The sequence below is a fragment of the Protomyctophum bolini genome (assembly GCF_963924005.1).
Source record: "Protomyctophum bolini genome assembly, chromosome: 1".
NCBI classification, from domain to species: domain Eukaryota; kingdom Metazoa; phylum Chordata; class Actinopteri; order Myctophiformes; family Myctophidae; genus Protomyctophum; species Protomyctophum bolini.
Window position 1 is genome coordinate 30,255,096 of NC_137862.1, and position 21,735 is coordinate 30,276,830.

The window sequence follows — 21,735 nt, forward strand, 5'->3', positions numbered from 1 at the left end:
ATGACTTATACTGGTGGATCTCTTGTCCACTAGTCCCTTCCTAACATTTTTGTCTAGTGTTTATTTGTCGACAAAATCGTCAATATATTTAGTCTTAGTTTTAGTCATTGCAGCTTAGTTTTCATGTAGTTTTCATTTAGTTTTCGGCAGTGAAAATAGGTAGTCGACGAACATTTTTCGTCATAGTTTTAGTCGACGAAATCAACACTGCTGGCCCGCAACAGGCCTTCTAAAATGTTCCAGAGTCCAGTCATTCTGACTAATCCCTGTGTGCCTGTGTCTGGGAGGATCATGCGCTACTGTCAGACAGGACTGCATTGGAGAAGAGAAGAGAGGATACTGTTCACTTGTTCAGAGATGGAAGATATTAAATTAAAGTTATTTTCAGAATGCAGTTTAATATTATGTCGTTGGTTGCCGTCGGGGGGGGGGGGGGACGGGACGGGACGGGACGGGACGGGGGGGGACCTTGTATGTCCAAAACGGTTGCTTTTCAGGATTAAAATTAAACAAAAAAAAAACATAAAAAGGGGAAATATGTCAGGTTTCTGCTCGACAGCAGTGTGTGTGTGTGTGTGTGTGTGTGTGTGACTGTGACTGTGTGTGTGTGTGTGTGTGTGTGTGTGTGTGTGTGTGTGTGTGTGTGTGTGTGTGTAATGTACACATCGTTGCTGTGTATGTTTGTGTGTGTGTATATATTACTGTATACAGTAAATTATCAAATCAATCTATGATTATCGATATATTGTGTTTCATGACCTTTATGGATTTTAAAATGAACGTAACGTAACTGTTATTGTCATAACGTTCGTTTTAAATCCATACAATTCATCGACAGTGGTTTTCTCTTCTATGTTGAATGAAGATGAATTGTGCTCAAGAGCAGAGCACGGCCAATCATCTCTGCTTCTAACGTCAGAGAATCCTGTACCATATTCTAGAGTTTAAAATCATATGTAGAGACGCGTCCCCATTTTTCCTACCTGATTTCTCCCCAGTGAGGGGTATGCAGATTCAAACACACTGCCTTATTTACTACAACACAAACAACCTTTACAACTGTTTTAGTTGCCTAAAGTATTCTTTTAGGAAAAATATAAAAAGATACTCATGGAAAGGCTATATTATTTCATATTGACCCTATAAGCAATTTAGTATCATTTATGTATGGTTTTGCCCACTGAAATGGTACCTCGTCAGATAATCCCCACATAGCCTACAACAACTTCCGTGAACTGTCCAATTTCACTGTAGTAGCCAAAGTAACACCAAAGTAGTAGTAGTTGTTTTGAATTAGCAAACTGGACTTTTGTACTGAATGTTGTTTCCTTTATCCTTGTGCTGCGCTTCTGTTTTCCCGCCCCGTTGTCCTTCCAAGTTCCAAGCCGTCATGGCGTCCAGACGACCCCTTCAGCCCCTCTCACCCCTCACTGTCACTGGTGTGAAATCGGGTAGGAAAAACTGTAGTGGATAAGGGCCTTGAGGTTTTCTACCCAGGTTTTGCTGCTCTGATGGCATCATAGCACACAGTTAACACTCATGGCGCCAAATTCGCTTCGGAAACCCGTCAGATGACGGGTTAAGTTTTAACCCCAAAGGTGGCCATACCCGTCAGATGGCGGGTTGTAAGGTTTATATCAATTCCAAGCAGTCGAAGCTCAACACTAACCTTTCGTGCCGCCCAGGCTCCCATCACAATGATCAATGCGCGCCCACTCCATAAGGATCCACTCATTGTCGTTTCTTTGCGGCTCGTTTTCTCAGAAGAATACTCCAAAGTTGTTTTAAGTCCAATCCGCCCAACGTTCAGATGTAAATAGTGATTTCTGATCGCATCGTGCCCGACATATTACTGCTTGTGGTGAAAACTAAGACATGTCGGCTGCTGCTCGTATGACTTTTTCCTCCTCCTCTCGCTGTGCAGGGCTGTGTGCCCCGGAAGTAGTTCCGGGGCACAGATATTGCCTGGCTGCCTGCGGTAATTTCACGTGAACACCAGGGAAGTGTTAGAAACTCTTCTGTTGCCTGATCTTCTCCATCGTTAGGTTAATTTCTCATGTTTGTTGCATCATCCAGTGTTAATGTGCCACTTTGTGTTCAGAATGTGTTCGCCACCAGACTATCCCATACACATCCCGATACGTTGTGTGAGTTAAGCTCTGTTCAAAAAGAAAAGAAAAAGGGCAGGTACAAAAGCAAATGCATTGCAAAGAAAAGCAAGGCACCTTTGTACCACAATTTAAAATGGTAAACGGTATCCGTGAAGTGTCAGCCTTCATACATATTCTATCAAATTACTTTTTGCCAGCCAGTGGCAGCAAATTTAGATTTTAGTTTTAGTCACATTTTAGTCACCTGGAATGTCTAGTTAGTCTAGTTTTAGTCGACTAAATATCATACAGTTCTACTAAATATCTACAGTTGATTAGACTAAATCTACAGTTGATTTAGTCGACTAAAATGTATTTTGGCGGGCCTTGATGCCGTCGTAATGACTGTTTTTACACTTGCTGAAAATAGCCGATCTACTTGTAATAGCCCATCTGAAAATAGCTACACGCGACGCATTGTGAGCTTGTATATCGGCTATTTTCAGCGTGCAACCAAGTGTTAGTCCCTTCCTAACATTTTAGTCTAGTTTTTATTTGTTGACAAAATTGTCAGTATATTATACTGACAATTTTGTCAACAAATAAAAAATCTTAGTCTTAGTTTTAGTCATAATAGCTTAGTTTTCATTTAGTTTCCATTTAGTTTTCGTCAGTGTAAAATTTGTTTCGACGAACATCTTTCGTCATGGTTTTAGTCGACAAAAACAACACAGTTGCCAGCAGATAGCTGAGCTATATTCACACCCACAGTTTAATTTCCGGTAACAATACACACTCATAGTACTATTTTTACATGCTGGCGTATGCACATTTGAATCTTTCTGCATTTAGAAACCATTCATAAAACTGAAATATTCAGTTCAGCATTAAATGTAACAGAAACATCCTACAGTAGTTTTAACATTTTGTCTGTTGTCATGTTGTCCACTAGGTGTCAGTGTGGTATCATGCAGACATTTTGAGCCGCCTGTTGGTCGTCATCGTCCATCATTTCAAATGTGTCCCTCTGGTACTGTAGTCCCTCTGGTACTGTAGTCCCTCTGGTACTGTAGTCCCTCTGGTACTGTAGTCCCTGTAGTGACATTAGTATGATGATATGTTTGTGTTTGAATGCGTGCTGGTCTGTGAATGTATATTGTTTGGCCATGTGTTTGTCTGCTAGAAGCTATCTACCAGTAGTCTATCTTGATGTCAGTTCCAGTTTAAAGTCTAGACCACTGGTGGAAGTTAGTGACTGAATAGTCTACGGTACTCTGTAACTCGGTAGTGGTTAAGACCCATGTGGGGAACAGACGCAACCATGGTAATCACACTTGGGTTTTTTTGTTGCTTTTGTTTTTACCTTCACCTATTTTGTATCTCCACCTCAATATCATTGTCATTTCATTTTGTCAATGAGTCAGATTTAAAGTAAACTCATCTGGGAGAGTTGGTGCCAGAAATGCCGGTCAGCCTCTCTCCTCTAAAGCCCGACGTATAGTTTCATGCCAGAAATAGCAGATCTACAAGCTCACAATGTCTTGTGTGCTGCTGTGACGCTATTTGCGTACCCATTTTCGGTGTGCGGCTCCTCGCTCTCCACAACTTATAACTCTGGCCTTAACCCACTCTGTGCGGGAACCCCTTGTTTTGAGCATTATTTTATACTTTAGCTATTGAAAAATAGCAGATCTACAAGCTCATAGCGCGGCTATGAGCTTGTAGATCTGCTATTTTTCAGATCTGCTAAAAAAAAGAAAAGTGAAAATGTCTCGCAAATTTGGAATATATATTATTTCAGAGCGAACATTTTTAACTCAAATGTTTGCTTCTGGGGGTGTGGGGTCAATGAAATATTGAGCACCACTCATATAGAAACATAGGTGTTGACGTCAGGGCTAAATGGGGCAACTCTTGCTGCCTCCAGATCAAACAGTCCCAGTTGTTTTGTAGCTACACACAACAGAACGCCACACTTCAACACAGTCATATCTTCCTCTTTAGATCACCCGCTTTGTTGAATGTACCTTTCTGATCTTAGCACTGTTGTGTGCGTTTCATAACGTAGGAATAGCAGGCAGGAGAGACAGTTTTACTGGTCCAGCAGCCACTGTGACACATGGTAACACAAGTGAACTTTTTTTATTTCCTCAGAGTTGTTGTCTATGCCGGCAGTAAAACGATTTTCTGTGTCGTTTGCAAACCATCCGACTAATGGTACGTCTGCTTCTTTCAAGTATCTTTCCTCCTCTTTCACCTCCCTCTGTCTTGTATGTCTTAACACTTTATATATTATTTCTCGTGGTTACACTACCATGGCCCCTCGAGCATTCCTGGTTTTCAGTCTCTTAATTTTTTGTCTTTATTTCCCCCCCATTAAACTTGGACTCTTAAGGCTAATTCATATTTCATCGCATGACACGTTGTGCCGCTAAAATGGCATATTTTAATTTAAACTGATTGTGTACAGTACGTCGCTGTTGTTGGCGTCTGGCCTTATAGTCGTTTAAGTCGGGAATCATTTTTTTGTCGAGCCACGCTCATCAGAAGTGTTGTGTGAGGAAATACCAATTAGCCTTCACTTGTCTTAACACTGCCTGGCATTCTGTTTGTAACCAGGGTTCCCACCGCTCATGGAATAGGATGGCGTTTAGAGACGGCACCTTTACAAAGCCTTCACTTTATCAGGAATCTGCTTGGAATGTTTTTTTTGTTTCGTCCATTTTGTTTTACGCATTGCATTTCCTTAGCTGCTTGGTGCACAGTGGCTACTTCTTTCCCATAACAAGGCGATTCAAGTTTACTACATAATTCTGTTGTTTGTTGTTTTCAAAGTACTGCTTAAGAATGAGCTCTATATATACTGTATATCAAGTAGGAGGAAATAAATCGAAATGTTTTGCTTTGGCGTAAGCTGAGGCTGTGATACCAGTTTGGACTTGGAATTAGATTTCCCCTAAAAACTATTTTGGTCTTTTTAGAAAAATGGATGGGATAAATGTATCAGTATGCAATTTCATCATTGGGCGAAGGGTGGGAACCCTGTGTAACATACTGGCATAAATTAGTAAATTTGTCTCCATCACCCACTAATGGAGTATTCTTGGGTGGATAGATGTGCATACATAATATCATCTCAGATGTATGCATATGAACCATCTTTACTGCATATGTGAATGAAATCCATCGGTGAGAACACCACCACAGCAGCACACCCATGTTAACCCTTACCCTGTTTATTCCCTGTTTTAGATCAATCCTAATCTATTAGAACAGTGGTTTGCAACCCTTTTTGTGTCAAGGCCCACTATTTATTGGGCATTTGAGCCACGGACCACCATTCGATTAGATCTAGCCTCTCAGACTTTGAACTTTGAATATTTTGTTGGCAAACGATCAAAATAACAATTATTCTACATTCTCTAACCGTGTAGACTTCTTGTAAATGAAGTAATGCAGATGTTTAACGCTCTCTCACTCTTCAGAGCGTGAAATGAAATTAAATGGACCCGTACAGGGTTTCATTGTATGCTTTCAAGAGGGGTCTCTAGGGGTCCATTTGGTTACCAACTCTGTGTCATTTAGCTGGGGACCACCTGGAACCCCCTCAAGGACCACTGGTTGAGAACCACTGTATTAGAAGGACAACAGCCGACTCTCACCGTATAGAACTGTTTGATCATTTGAACCACTTCAGACCTATTAGCTCTATGCTTTTATGAGGAATAGCATAACTAGCTTATTTACAAGCTCACACAACAACGCATCGCATAACATTGTGAGCTTGTAGATTGATTGTTTTCGCTATTATTTTTTACTGAATAAACGCTTTCTGTCATACTGTAGTCTTGACGAAACAAAGTGGCTAATAACTGAATAAACGCTTTCTGTCATTTAGTCTTGATAAAGCAAAGTGGCTAATAACTGAATAAACGCTTTCTGTCATACTGTGGTCTTGATAAAACAGGGAAAGGGTTAAGTATCGTTTGTCCATTCCCCTACAGTAGGCTCTGTCTGTCATTAACTGGAATGAATGTGAAAAAAGATTTCCTTTTCTTTGTAAAAGGCATATATTATGCTTTAATGCTCTTCAACATTTTCAGTTCAAACAAAGGGCAATTGTTTAAGTTAGTAAATGATTAACTTCAACACAGGATGTTTCTAATAGCAATGCTTTTATTGATTCCATAATATGTATAGTTGGAGGGTTTTTGTGTGATGTGTGGTGAACCTAAAGGTTATTAGGCTCATTTATACTTTGACACATTTTTCTTTTTCTCAGGAAAAAAGTTATTTTCAGAAAGGATCCCTGTCGTACCACAAAAAGTTGAAATTAGGCTTGAGGCAACACCCGTTTCTTTGCTTCCATCTTCTTTCAAGTTCTCCTGGAAGGTTGGCCGGCTCCGACACCTTCCTTAGCCTTGGAGTCAAATGGAATGGTTCCAAAAGGCATGCATGAGCGATGATGGCTGATCCCATGATGGTGCATTTTGTGGATTGAATGAGACACGGGCAGTTCTTTTGCCGATATTATGGAAACACCTGTTGCTTTCTTTGTTCTTTGCTGTGTGTGTGTGTGTGTGTGTTGTCTGTGTGTGTGTGTGTGTGTTTTTTTCTTTTTTCACCCAGCGTTCCTTTTCACCCAGCATTCCAGTTGAATGCAACTGTGAGAGCTGTCATAATGAGCAGAGTGAGGAAATATAAAAGCCAATACCCCCAAAATGCTTTAAGCAGATTATTAACCTACCCTGTTATATATTTTCCCCCATTAATATTAGGAATAGTACCACAAAGTGACATGGTCTTAAATGATATGACGCACAGCATCCTCATTGTGATTCATATCATTCATTCTAGTAGATGATGTATTTCCATCTAGTTGGTGGACTTTGACAGCTATAAAGGTCATGTGTCTAAAGCACCCCGACGCCGCCTGAAACGCTCCACGTGGCAACAAGCATCCTGTGAACGACTAACGCAGTCTGTCGCTGTTTTTGGATTGGAGAGTAAGGCGCAGCGATACTCTGGGTTACAGACAGTACGTAGTGTACTGTACTGCAGTATATGTACAGTAGTGTGCGCGTGGTCGACACGTGTACTGTACCGGCCTCACAATCTGGTGTATTGCCACGTTTTTGGAGAATGTGTTCACATATCTCACACTCACTCCTCTGCAGAGTCTCTCTGTATCACGTCGTACAAAGTGTTGTCCTGGGAACATTTTGAGGCTCCAACCTTTTGTTTCGTTTAGCCCTAGATACTGCAGAGGAGCGACGTGTCATGGTCTGTACCACAGTGTGGCTCTGGCTTTAGGAGGACGTGTCATGGTCTGTAGACTCTGTACCACAGTGTGGCTCTGGCTTTAGGAGGACGTGTCATGGTCTGTACCACAGTGTGGCTCTGGCTTTAGGAGGACGTGTCATGGTCTGTAGACTCTGTACCACAGTGTGGCTCTGGCTTTAGGAGGACGTGTCATGGTCTGTACCACAGTGTGTCTCTGGCTTTAGGAGGACGTGTCATGGTCTGTACCACAGTGTGGCTCTGGCTTTAGGAGGACGTGTCATGGTCTGTAGACTCTGTACCACAGTGTGTCTCTGGCTTTAGGAGAGACGTGTCATGGTCTGTACCACAGTGTGGCTCTGGCTTTAGGAGAGACGTGTCATGGTCTGTACCACAGTGTGGCTCTGGCTTTAGGAGAGACGTGTCATGGTCTGTATTAGTGTGTCTCTGGCTTTTTGCTTGTGGCAGAGAATGTGTTGCAGGGAATGCTGGTTGTTGTTGTGGGGGGGGGGGGGGGGGGGATTGCAGTGAACAGTGTTTTCTTTGAATGTGTCCATTTATTTATTTATTCGGCATCTGGGTGGTTTGGCCTGAACGTATTGGAACATGCTGTTTGATAGCTGGGGATGGGGATTAGCTGTGGGCTGCTTTTCTTGACTTTCCCTCCTGTCTCACACACACACACAGACGTGTGCACACACACACACACGTGCGCGCGCACACACACACACACACACACGTGCGCACACACACACACACACACGTGCGCACACACACACACGTGTGCGCACACACACACACACACACATGCACACTGTACACATACATGCACACACACACACACCGACCCCCCTGCTCTGTCCAAAATGACAGGTCCTCTCCTGCTACCCCACCCCACACCTCTTCCCCTCGTCTCTATCATACCTTGTCTCAACAAGTTCCCTCCCACCTTGACATCAGCTTATAATAATCTATTGCAGTGGTTCTCAAACATTAAAGAAATAATAATAATTCAAAGACCCCCCCCCCCCCCATAATTCGTGAGTGTGTACAACAGGAACCAAAATATGGACCAGAGTCCATTTTTGGTTCAATGTGTACACTTCTCAGTGACCGTAAAGATGATCCATTTATAGACCCTCAATGAACCATGAGAGGGTCCCTGGAGGCCCCCACTTTGAGAACCACTGATCTACTGGCCCCTCACATCATCATCATCCTATTTCTCCAGCCAGCGTATGTCTTCTATCTCTTCATCTCTTTTGCACCTCCTCTCTTCCTCCATCACCTCCTCCTCCACTGCTCTGTCCTTCCTTCCTCGCTCTCCCTCTTCTCCCCCAGAGCCCCTGGAGGAGCACCACGTGGCCCAGCTGTTGAGGCGTTTCTCCACAGACCTCAGCCTGGGCGGGGGGCACGGGCAGCTCTCGCTGGACGGGGCGCTGGCCCACCACCTCCACCAGTGCTCCTACCACCTCCGCCTCTTCCGAAACTGGCTCATCTCCGGCCAGGACCCTCTAGAGTACCTCTACGGTCAGCCCCCTCCCCCCCACCCCACCCCACCCCCCCTGGCCCTCCCTCCCGCCGCTCCCTCCATAACCGTCTTGCCTTCAAGCGCCTTTTCAGAAAGAAAAAAACAAAACCCCCACTGCTGCTCCTGGTTTTTATAGTTTGGACTGTGCTTCTGCTGCGGGTTGATTCCTATATCTGCTTTGCATTTGATATTTCTGCATGCTTGCATTGCCTGATACTTTGGTTATACAGGTTGGAGTTTCGTTTTCTTTTTAGCTTTTCGGAGCAGTTGCGTTGCTCTAGTTTGACGTTCGTTCCAACACTACGGTGTCTGCCCCCCATACTACTAATATTTAACACTGTTTTATTCATAAATGTACGTGTAACCGAGGCTCAGTCTAAATCAAGAGCCTGATATGGTCTGGGAATTACAGCCGAGAGGTCCCACCTTAGTTCAGTAGTAAGGGATAGAAATGGGAGCTCTTGAGGCAGGCTATATGGGTTCAATAGTCAAAGGTGAGTAAGTCACAACTAAAGTTCCAAAGCTTAATTCTACTGGTAAACCTGCTAGGCGTATATTTATAATGTCGCGATGTTAGAGGTGATTTATAATGTCGCGATGTCAGAGGTGACATCACCTCTGACACCACGGTTGTGATGTCGGAGCGACGCTTCGTTCCTTCGTAACAGTACGCCCTACTTTAATCGATCATACTAAACTACAGCATCACAAAAGCATCCAAAGTAGCAGATGGCGTGGCGTAAAGGGACACATTTTGAGCTTGTAGATTTGTACTATTTATGAATCTGAGGATCAGCTGGACACCGACAGACGATTTAAACCTTCACTGGCGTTGTAGGTAATTAGTTATTAGTTGGGCAATTTCCCAGGGGAGATTGAAACTGACTTTCCTAGAAAAGCACAGCATTTTTTTATTTATTTTTTATTTTTTACTTTTGAGAGTCATCCATTCACATGGGGCTGTAATCTGCCCGCATGCACCTTTTCTCCTCTTTCTTTCTGTCATAAACACTCATACTCATTACTACTCAGTACCCCCACAGCTCCATGACCATGCCATATACGGTAGCTGCTACATTCTGTGTTCCCCTGCGCACTCTTTTCTCATGGGTTCATACTGCGAAAACAAATAGATAGATAGATAGATACAGTAGATAGATTGATTGTCGTGGAAGATACTGAGTTTTTTCCCACACTGAAAATTCCTAGTCTTGATGATGGAACCTTTTGTTTGATGTAAAATCAGTATGCGGTAATTCAGATGGAAACCATTCGTCTCCACGACCTTCCAATCCTTTCATTTATGGTCGCTCGTGTCTCACTCCTACTGTAACATAGCAGATCTGCAAGGTCATCCACGACACATTTGGGATCAGTTAGATTAGGCATTTTCAGTGCACAACGCCGTGGGTCTTAAAAACGGTCTCATGACAAATGTTTGGTCTAAACTAGGCTTTAGCCTGCAGGGAAGATGGACATGTCTCTATACAGTACCGAGTGCTCCAGTCCTAATAGTGTGAATGTGGTTTGCTCTCCTAACATACCCTAACTGGCATGTGATGTTTGCTTGTGTTTTTGTAACCCACTACTCGCATCTTGAGTGGCTTTGCAAAGTATAATCCGCTTCTAATATCTTTATTTTTTAATATAATTTGGCTCCGAAATAGGGCTGCACAATTATGGCTAAATGATGTTCACGTTTCACGATTATTAATACCATCTACTGTTAACAAAGACTTTTGTTGGAAAAAAACATAACATTATTTTCTTAATGTCTTTGTAGTTCATTATGCTTATCGTTGTAATATCTTTGGTTCAATTATATACTGTAGTATGTAAAGGCCACTGTGATTTTATTGTAACTGGGAGCCTGGTGAATGAGGAGATGGGTTTGTACTTCTGGTTATTAACCTCTTAAACCCAGACCTGAGTTGGCTCTGTACTTCTACGCTAAATCTCTTAACCGATCAACGCTCGGGCGTTGTGAGCGTCTGTAGATCGGCTATTTGTGGTGAATGTTCCACCCAGAGCAGGGGGTTCAACCCTTGAGTACCGGTTGGTGACGAGACAACAATGTGTTTGAAGGAATCGCCATGTTTCACGATTACGTCATTGTGAAACATAAAAATTGATTAATTGTGCAGCCCTAAACCGAGGCATGGTTTGATGTTTTGTGGCCGTAAAAACAGCTCTTGGTGGTACATGTGACATTTGCATGTACAGTAATATTTAACTAACAGGAGGAAGAACTGCCTTTCAGTAAACCTATTGGACCTTTGCTGTGGGCAGAGACGAGCTTTGACTGCATTATGGTGCTGTTACAGCCCGCCGTGTGTGATGGTGTTTGGTTTGACTAGAAAGGGCTGCTTGATGAAAGACAAAACGGTATGTTTGGAAGATCTGCTTGCCTTTGCAAATACCGAAGCTTGACGTGTTCGAGGCTTTAGGCTTACTGGAGTGAGGTGTGCACACCCGCTAGCCTTTGATAATATGGTTTTAAGAGGGGACATCTAGTGTGCTTTTGTGCCTGTGTGGAGTTGAAACCATAGCAGGGGCTGGCAGGGATCCACAAATGCGGCTAGCAATTTTGTGAAAGTCTTGTCATGTTTTTTTTTTTATTTTTTCAGCAGTTCCCAAGTGGTTCTATAAGGTGAGATTGTAGATGGGGGGGGGGACGACACTACTGTAAAGAGGTCCTTCTGTACAGGATCAGACGCCGCACTGTGTGATGGGTGGCATTTGGGCATAAGATTCTTCCTGTTTCTCCATGCTGTATAAAGACCAGTCTTAACTGAGGGCTGGTGGGCCTGTGGCTTTCTCCTCTGCTGCAGGCTTCGAGGGCTGTTCCATGGTGCCCTCCATCTATCCCCTGGAGACCCTGCACAACTCGCTATCGCTCAAAAAGGTCTCCGACTTCCTCACCGACGTGTGCGCCAACGCAGGCGACGCACACGCCAGGACGACACGAGGTAGGGAGCTGGCACCAAAAAATAAAGTGAACCTTGGAGTGCCGATCAAGCAATACCCGATTGTTGGATCCGAGTGCTAGACCACCCATTACCAACGTTTTTTGACCAATGTTTTTGCCAAATAGCTCACAGTGTGACACAATGCGACGCGTTGTGAACTTTTATATTGCCTAATTATCGATCTACAAGCTTTATAATGACATGTTATGTTATAATCAGGTTGAAGGTGTCTAAAGTCGGGACACATTGGCTGCATAATAGCCATTACCCACCATTACAGCACTTGATGAGCTCTGTATTTTAACGAGTGTTTCCTGGTCTTCCCTACAGCTCTCTCTGCCATGTTTGACAGCCAGAACCAGCCGTCCGTGGACTCGTTCATCCCCCAGAGAATCCTCTCATCCTCCTGCTCCCTCCGATCGCGCACCGATAGACCACCTTGGTGTAAGTCTCATCACAGGCATCTCCAGACTCACCTCAATAGTATGTATTAGTTGCATAAAGGGCCTTGCAAACGTGAAGCGAGGAATGCAGGTGTTGTTGCCTGGGTCAACACAGGTCTCCTCCAGGTCTGTTGAAGAGGGGCGCAACAACGCAAGCGTAAAAAAAAGCTAAACAGAATCCAGGTCTGGTGAGTCACACGCAACAAATTCACGGGACCTTCTCCGCGCAAAAACGCAGGTCTCATTGGAAATGAACTATAGGCGCGTTTTATCGCTCCCCGTTTGCAAGGCCCCTAATGCCTCGATCTGTCACTGATATGTTGTCACGTCGTCTCATAATCTACCTCACTTCAGTAGCACCCAGATATAGCACACACACACACAGTATCTATCCATTCTCTGTGTCAGCGGTCCCCAAACGTTTTTGGCCGTGCAACCCCTGTTATCTCCTGACCTAGCTGACACACCCCCCGGCCCCAACCCTCGGTCTTGTTGTATTTGGCCAAAAATGATTTAAAAAATATATATGATTATGACAAAAAATCACAGAATGTCACTGCACTGAGAGACATGCAGCTGCTGTACTGTATACTCCCACAGCTGCTCTATACATCTCGTTACAACAGTGTTTTACTTGGTGTTATTTGGTGTTAATTAACACTATTAAAGGAGCGTCCGTCTTATACGGAGCTACTGAGGGGGGTGATCCCGTGGTTGGACCTGGCTGACGCGCTGATGTTAATTTGTACTGTTGGCTGTGTGTCAGTGCTCCAATGATATAACACAGGCAGGTCTTCATGCTTTTTATGATTTATTGCTTCACCCGCTCAGTGTTCACCATAGTACAGCATCTGCGTGATTTCACAGACAGACCATAGTTAGACACAAACAATGAATAATATTTCAGACAGACAAATGTTTTGCGCCACAGTGTTTCAACAGCATAATGTACCTGCGGTCAAAAACCATTGCCCTTCCTTCAAGCCTCCCTACCCATGCCAGTGAAGCAGACGCTTATAAAGCCAACAGCGCCACCCCATGGTCACAACTTCATTTTGACAATTACCGTTACAAACACCATACTGTAAAACCGCCATTACCCTTTTTCATGTAACGCACCCCCTAGCACTAGCATGACTGAAGTAAAATGAGACACAAGTAGCATGTGCTTAAATTCATATTTAGAAAATGTTTTAGATGTCAAACATGTCTGAGATGACAGAATGATGATGATGGTCATGGAAGGGGAGTGGGCATAATAAACTTCAAAATCTAAAGAAACTGTCAAAATGACCTCTCAGACATGCTAGTGCTAGAGGGTGTTCACGCACCACAAGGGGAGCATGCACTCACCACAGTTTGGGAACCCCTTGCTCTGTGTGACCATGTGTTCCTGTCCCTGCAGACAGCAGCGGTCCGTCCAGCACAGTGTCCAGTGCAGGGCCGTCCTCTCCCACCACCACCGCTGACACGTCGCCGCGTTTCAGCTTCACCCCGCAGAGCAGCGAAGACCACGGCTGCTCCTCCTCCCAGCCGGCGCCGCCTCCTGCCTCTTCGCACGCGCCTGATCCGTCGTACTGCTGCCCTGACGTCTCTGCCCCGAGCAGCCCCTTCGGAAACACGCAGGCTCCCGAGGGTCGCGAGGACCCCGCAGCCTGCCGATGGCCCGCCAGCTATAGACGTGGGCAGGAGGAGCCCGAGAACGGCGGCGCGACGATGGAGGCCCGCTGTGTGGAGGCCAGTCTGCGGATACCCTGCTCCACGCTGGCCGAGCTGTCCCTGGGCCGCATGGAGGGCTACTGCGGCCCGCCCAGCTCTCTCCCCGTGCTGCTGGAGCTCAGGGAGAGCGGCAGCGAGGCGGGCTCCAGCTCTCAGACCCCCCAGTCGCCCGAGGGGCCCGACGAGTTGTTCTTTGACACGCAGGAGTTTGTGGAGCTGTGCGGGGAGGAGGGCAGCCCGGACAGCCCGCCGCCCAATTCCGGAACGCCACTGGATATGGGAGCCAATCACAGGGCAGAGCTCTAGGTCCTATAATAGGGCCTGTGGACGTGCACTGCCCACAGTGCCCGGGAACCTGGAACTAACAGAGAATCGAAGGCAAGCACTGACTTTCTAGAAGTCTACATATTTCACGGCAAAAAAGGTCCTCTGGTTAATTGGTTCCTCGTGACACGAAGAACGTTTTTTTCTGCGCTGAATTGTGGGCCGCGAGGCGCTGCGGTGCCAGGAAGTGGACTGGACAGGGTCTTTTGGAACCGACTGAACGGTACCGAGTCACGGTTCGGCGCCTCAAAGCTCATGCTTTCTCTAGTGTACAACTCGCTGTAAGTCAGCTCTGGTGTAGAACGGTAGTTCTTCTGAAGTGATTCCATACATAGTGCACCAGTGACACCACTAGAGCCCCTAGAGCCAGTTCAGCAGCCCTGTCCACTTTTGTTACGCAGAGTGAGAGCCACTTGTTATAAAGTGATGCTTTATCGTTATATTTTCTTTTAGATTATTGTATGTCGCTAATGCTCCTCTGCTATTTTTGCACCTTGACGTCCAGTGCAGTTGGACAGTAACCTCCGGTGTCTTTCTAGGCTAATGCCCTCTCATGGACTTCTAACCCTGGAAAAAAGCTCCATGCCGTGTAGAATAGATTACATTAGTGGTGTGTGGCAGTAAAGGATTTATCCCATCATCAACACGAGGGCAGACCATCTTGAATCCTGTGCTTTATAGTGGGAGACAATGACTTGTAAACTTTTATGCTGCTTTTGTGCGATTAGGAAGTGACTGCAAAAACAAGTCAGAATTAAGTGATGCGAGTCCGTTTATGGAATGTACTGATTGGCCTTTCGTTTGATTTATTTTGCTTTGCCGTTGCAAGCATGTGGTTTAGAGAGTGCTTCTGTGGTGCTGCATGTTTACAATCTGCCATGGCCATGTTTTAATTTGGTAAGTGTAGAATCACAACAGGTCAAGCCCTAGTACTGCCAGTAAAGACAAGAAAAGAGAGAAGAAATTAAGAAATATTAGTATTCCCAGGTTAACCATTATGTGCACTGCTTACTGCCAAAGTCCTTAAGTCTCATCTATATTTTAACAGAAAGAATCATTAGGAAGATAGAAGTATAATATTTAATGTGAAATTGCCTCTGGGAAATGCTTGGTCATATTTTGTTTTTCTTTTTGATGCTGTCAATCAGGTAGGTCTGACATTGTATCATAGCTACTGTACTGTATATTTTTCTAAAAGGTCATGTGATTATTGTGTTAGGCGAAAAAGATGATCAACACTTTTATGACTAAACAAGACGACTGGGGCATTTTAGATCATTTTCATGGAGTTTTATTGTGGCGAAACACAATAGCAAATACCACAGTTTTGTAGCAACGGCCATGTGAGTGGGCAGTCAGTCACACTGAAAACTCTTCAGTGCTTATTTAACCAAGAGAGTGTAAAAATGCTCCCTAGAAGGTAGGGCCGGGCAATATATGATATATCTATATTATTTTTATATGGTTATATAAGACTCGATATTGTGGGAATTTGCACATCGTAATATTAAGTGTTTCCCTGGTTTTAATCACTTAAGCCCTATTTTACAACATTTCCAAAAATCTATTGCTATTTTAGCTGTTAGAGAGAGAGGTAGAGAGTGTTTATTTTATTTTATATTATTGTCCCAATATTGATAGTTTATTTGGTCAAACATACTGTGACATTAGATTTTGTCCATGTCACTCAGCCCTACTATAAGGGAGAAAGAGTTACATTAAAGTCATACTGTGTAACTTTTCTCACAACTTATTTTTGATATTGTCTTTCAATGGTATTTTTGACAACGCTTCACGTCTCTTGTTTGTGTAACGAGTATCTGCCCCCGAATCGACACTCGCACCAAATGACAACACCAGGAATGTATTTACTTATTTATTTCAACTTGAAACTTGAAATACTGTTTCTGACGCTGTTGTTTCCTCAAATATTCTCAAAGCAAAGACCCTGCAGCTCTTGTTTTTCACGTGGTACTTCTGCTGGGTTTTTTTCAAGCTGAATTGTGGGAATCACAGTTGTAAAGCGGACCATAGATGGACCAGAGGTGTTGCCAAAAAGACCACTAAACTGATTGTTACTCAGTATGACTTTAACATGTTAGGCTCTAGGTGTGTACTGTGTGCACAATGAACCGCTGAAATGAGATTATTTTATTTAATCACCGTTTTTGCTTTCTTGTGTCCCATCTGTGAAAATACACAGTAATGAAGTTAACCGCTGTTGATGTTGCTGTAATCGATGACAACTCGGATACCCTGTCTGTCACCCCCGTCATTGAAATTGTATCTGTACCGAGTCGTGTGTCAAATGTCTTGATTCCATGTCTACTGTGACGCGTGGGTTTGTGTAGTGGTGGGGCATGCTGTGCAACAATATGCTCAAAACAAAAAGCTATTTTGATTTGTGAGACCCACCCTCGTGTAAAGAACAATAGGGAAATCAATAGATAGGCTTCTTAGTATTCTAATAAATGCCTCCCTACTGGTCTGCTGCAGTAGAAATTGAAAGCTTTGTGAATTGAAATGCACTTGGGAGTACGTTTGGAAATGTCGATTGATTTCAGCCCCACTAAAACAGAAAATTGAATTAGCATAAAACACTTCCTTGCTTTACTGTATGCATATTCAACCATTCTATGCAGTATAACTTTACGATGATATTAATAAAAATGTCCTCTGGAATGATCTGATTGTATGTATGTTTTATTCTAGGGTCATTAACTCATTCAGTACTGGAACCAGTTTTGGTGTTTTAGTTATACTTTAGCTATTGAAAATAACGAAAATGTAGCTTTGAATATATTCTTTCAGAGCGAACATTTTTAACTTAAATCTTTGCTTCTGGGGGGGGGGGGGTCCCTGGAACAACATATTTCAGGATAATTCTTTTTTTCAAAATTTCAAAAACATGGGCTATAACCCATCGTTTTTGTCAAATTGCGGAAATGGAAATTGCAGAAATTGCGGATTTTTTTTCTTCATTTTTTTCAAATCCTCAAAAATGATGAAAAACGGCGCGCTATAGTATGCCGTACGATATGGGCTATGGCCCATGGTCCAAAATTATGAGAAACGAGGATAACTTTTTTTTTCAAAATTTCAAAAAACATGGGCTATAACCCATCGTTTTTGTCATTTCGTCATTTTTTTTAAATCCTCAAAAATGATGAAAAACTGCGCGCTATAGTATGCCGTACGATATGGGCTATAGCCCACGGTCCAAAATGATGAGAAACGAGGCTAATTTCTTTTTTCAAAATTTAAAAAAACATGGGCTATAACCCATCGTTTTTGTCATTTCGTCATTTTTTTCAAATCTTCAAAAATGATGAAAAACGGCGCGCTATAGTATGCCGTACGATATGGGCTATAGCCCACGGTCCAAAATGATGAGAAACGAGGATAACTTTTTTTTTCAAAATTTCAAAAAACATGGGCTATAACCCATCGTTTTTGTCATTTCGTCATTTTTTTTAAATCTTCAAAAATGATGAAAAACTGCGCGCTATAGTATGCCGTACGTCTATACTGTATATACGGTATGCATGGGCCACATCCACAGGTTATAATATCCGGATATTGATAATAGGCTTTATTATTATTGATTTCAGCTACAATTCCAAACATGCAAACATGACCCGCTTGGATTACTTTGGTCTAAAATAGGTTTTTTTTTATGTTGAATGTATTTGTATTTAGTTCATAAAGTTAACATAACTATCATATGTGTTTGAAGACCACCTCCTAGATGGTCGAAACGTTGCATTTTTGCCTTTAATAAAGTAAGTCTCTTGTGGAGCTCCAGAAACAAGTGTGTAAAACGTATTGACCTCAAAGTCGTGCGTTTTAAGCTTGAACTGCAGTTCAAGCTTCTTTCAGTGACCTCCCAGAAACACTCTTGTGTGGTTCCACAAAAACAAAGACCTTTTTAAATAACGGAAACGCCTCCAGACGGAAACACACACACACACACACACACACACACACACACACACACACACACACACACACACACACAACACACACACACACACACACACAGGCATGAGTAATGATGTCCTGAGTGGTCGCAGCAAACTGGAGAATGTTTTCAAGGAGTTCACCGAGGTCTGCGTTGCATTCTGGCTGCTTCTGGCTGGAGGAGGCTGGCTGGCTGGCTGGCTGCATGTATGATGACGCTAAACTGCCCGCACAACATGACCTCCATAATTACAGCACAGCAGAGATGACTCATATTATCATGGTTTTTAAAGCAGTGGTTCCCAAACTTTTGTCATGTAAAGGACCCCCAAACTTGGCACTAATTATAGCCCGCGGACCCCCCATTTGAAAATATATGCTAAGGACCCCCAATGAGAGAGGATTTCAGACCTATAAATACATTTAGATCATTTGAAACAAGCCGATCTACAAGCTCACAATGTGTCGTGTTGATGCAACGCACTGTGAGCTTGCAGATCGGCTATTTTCAAAATTTGAAAACTTGAAATGAATTTGGAGCCTACTTTTAATCAAGTAGCCTACATTTTGAATTCCAGACTTTTACGTACTTGTGACAGAGTAAGTAAAAAATTTACTTTTTTATACCACTGGACTTCCATAATTGCAGCACAAAGATGACTCATATTTATAATGTCATGTAGATACAGATATAGTGCCGCCCATCGTCCAACTGCTCATTTATGGCAAACCAAAAACTGCACACCGTGAAATTCTTTAGTGACGGTTTGTCCTAGCCTGGGAAAACCCACGCCCCCTGCTGGACAACATTTCATTAGGTTTGTCTGCTCCGTTTCTCTCCCAGGTTATTCCTTCTATACCAATGAATTCCCACTTCCCACTGTTTTTCGTTGATGTATAACCTCCAAAGATGTGCTTCTCGATTAAGCTATAGGCCTACATGAGTAGTATTAAGTCGATCATGATTGGTTCGACGTATATGTCGCCGAAAAAACAGATTTTCATCATTTTTTTAATATAGCCTACATACTTATGTTGTTTTTCATGATTTTCAACGATAAAAAAAACCCAACCTTTATTCATTGCAGCCAGCAACACCTTCCTGGATCTCAGCCAACTCCCTCCCCAGGAGTGGGGCACCCTCCCACACTGTCAGGAAATCCCAGTGGGAACTGTAACTGACTTGACTAACATTCCGTTCACCACAGCAAATCCTCCTCCTCCTCCTCCTCCTCCGACCGACAGGCGACAGCAATGTGAACCGATTAATTATGTTGAACTGTCCATCAACTGTCTGTCTGTCTGTCTGTCTGTCTGTCTGTCTGTCAGTCGTGTGTGCGTGCATGTGTGCGCGCGCATGCGTGCGGCTTCCTTCCACACAGCTGTGATCCATACACTCTGACGGACCAATGACCGACGGTCTAGACCCGGATACAGTAGGCGGGGCTTATGATTTAAAATGGAACCGCACGCGTTCCGTAGCAGTGTGTTTGGGGCGTAGCTGCAACAAGGTAAGGTTTGTTTTAGAACCGCATGGTTGTTAGCCAACATTAACTCTGTTGTTTTTTTTATATTAGTGTTGTTAGAAGGACTGTTGGTTGTTTATTGTGACTCTAAAAGGACAACAATATGAGGAATGTGTTGGTACTTTTTGAGACACAAACAAATAAACAAACAGGTGGAAAGTAAATAATTACATCTACTGAAGTACTGTGGACAATATATTGTACTTTTATATTTTATTTGGACACTACTAATTTTGTAGATTTGGATTATTTAAAAAAAATATCCCTTTGGCTACATTGGCTACACAATTTACCACTGGGCTAGCTACAACCACATTTTGGCCATTTGGAAGTAGCTGATCTACAATCTCACAATGCATTGTGATGCAATGCATTGTGAGATTGTAGTTCTGCTATTTTCAGATTATTTTTTCTTTCTAACATTTGATATGGGACATTTCTGCGTAATGAGCTACATTTGGTCATTTTTTAAGTGCATTTTGATGCCATACCCTTTTACTTTAGTACATAATGGTAAAACAAGTTGTAACTGTGGCTCAGACACTTCACCCCTTTTGCAACCAGATCTTATTTGAATGATTTTTGAGACGCACTTTCCTTGGGTTTTTATGTGTTTTTAGATATTTTAGTATTTCAAAGTGTCCATGGACTCCATGATGTCATGGACACTGGGCTTGCTTCCTTCCTGAACTACAATTCCCACAATGCTTTGGGCCACTGCTCCTCCTTGTGGATAGAGGGAGGGCTGTCTTACTGAGACAACATTTAGTCCAGGAAGGAAGTGAGCCCCGTGTCCATGATGACATCATGGACTCTTTGAAATACTGAAATATCTAAACGCATAAAAACCCCAGGAAAGTGTTTTTTGTCTCAAACATCATTAAAATAAGATCTGGTTGCAAAAGAAAAATGCAAGAATTTCCTAAAGATGTGTTTTCTACAATGTATAATATCTGGATAAAGAGTAATGTTGGTGTATGTTTGTGTCTTACAGGTTGATCATGTGACCTTGGTGTCATGCGGTGACCTTGGCTGCAGTCTTCAGGAGATGGCTGGTATTGATAATAGAGTGTCTACTCGGCTGAGCTGAAACGAATAACGGTGTCAACGAACGCTCCCTGAGATTACGAGGCGTACGGTGCTCGGGACGTATTGTGCCATACAACCTACGCGGCTCTATTAATACCGGCTATCTTCAACCGAGCGACGGAAGCCCCCCATGGTAATTACATACAGAACTTTTTAGCTTTTAGGCTTCATAAAAGAAATGGTTGCACAAGGCAGATTATAGCCCTAGAATGTGTGTAATAATGGTGACACAGCTCTGTCAGTGACTGTTATGACTTCCAAAATGTCATCCTGTAGGCCGACAACTAATTTTCTTTTCCCCTGCCATTTCAGAAAGTGAAGCGGACTGGAGGTGTGAACTCTATGCTGTTGCCACTGCTGGGTGAACTCTATGCTGTTGCCACTGCTGGGTGCTGTTATCAGTGAAGGTTAGTTAACCGTCTGATTCCTGCTGCTTGTTTAAGTGGGCTACATGCTACCATACCATAGGTTGTCTTTCGCGCCATGTATAATTTCACTTAATTTGTGTGTATAATGCCAGTCCACATCACAGTTATGTGATGTTTGTGGAGGCATGTGATTTATTTATCATTTAACATAATTTACGGGTAAAGTCTGTCCACATCCACATCACATATGTATGTTCTCTTGTGTCTCCTTTCTCTTCTATTCTTTAGATTTAATAAAGTTATTTATTTTTTGTTGTCATAGTTTTTAATCGCATTTTGCTTTATTTTATTTAAGTATAATGTCTTTCTTCTTGCCTATCTATTGCCCTAGTTCTTCACTAGTGTTTTTATGTGCGTACAAATGTGATGTGGAGGT

At 43.0% G+C, this 21,735-nt stretch overlaps 1 protein-coding gene across 6 annotated transcripts in view; it reads left to right on the forward strand.

Moving 5' to 3' along the window:
- Positions 1–17,032, forward strand: part of LOC308313468 (inositol hexakisphosphate and diphosphoinositol-pentakisphosphate kinase 2-like) — a 63,413-nt gene extending 46,381 nt beyond the window's left edge. Inside the window, exons 27-31 of one of the 6 annotated variants that reach the window (XM_080760586.1) lie at positions 3,043–3,120; positions 4,245–4,307; positions 11,733–11,870; positions 12,201–12,314; positions 13,719–17,032. In XM_080760586.1, coding sequence (XP_080616712.1) covers positions 3,043–3,120; positions 4,245–4,307; positions 11,733–11,870; positions 12,201–12,314; positions 13,719–14,338 — 1,013 coding nt within the window. In that variant the 3' untranslated portion in view covers positions 14,339–17,032. Of the gene's footprint in view, positions 1–3,042; positions 3,121–4,244; positions 7,119–7,151; positions 7,810–8,711; positions 8,901–11,732; positions 11,871–12,200; positions 12,315–13,718 lie in introns of those variants that run through there. The other 5 variants (XM_080760584.1, XM_080760587.1, XM_080760585.1 and 2 more) reach the window with 5 other exon arrangements.
- The last annotated feature ends 4,703 nt before the right edge of the window (positions 17,033–21,735 follow it).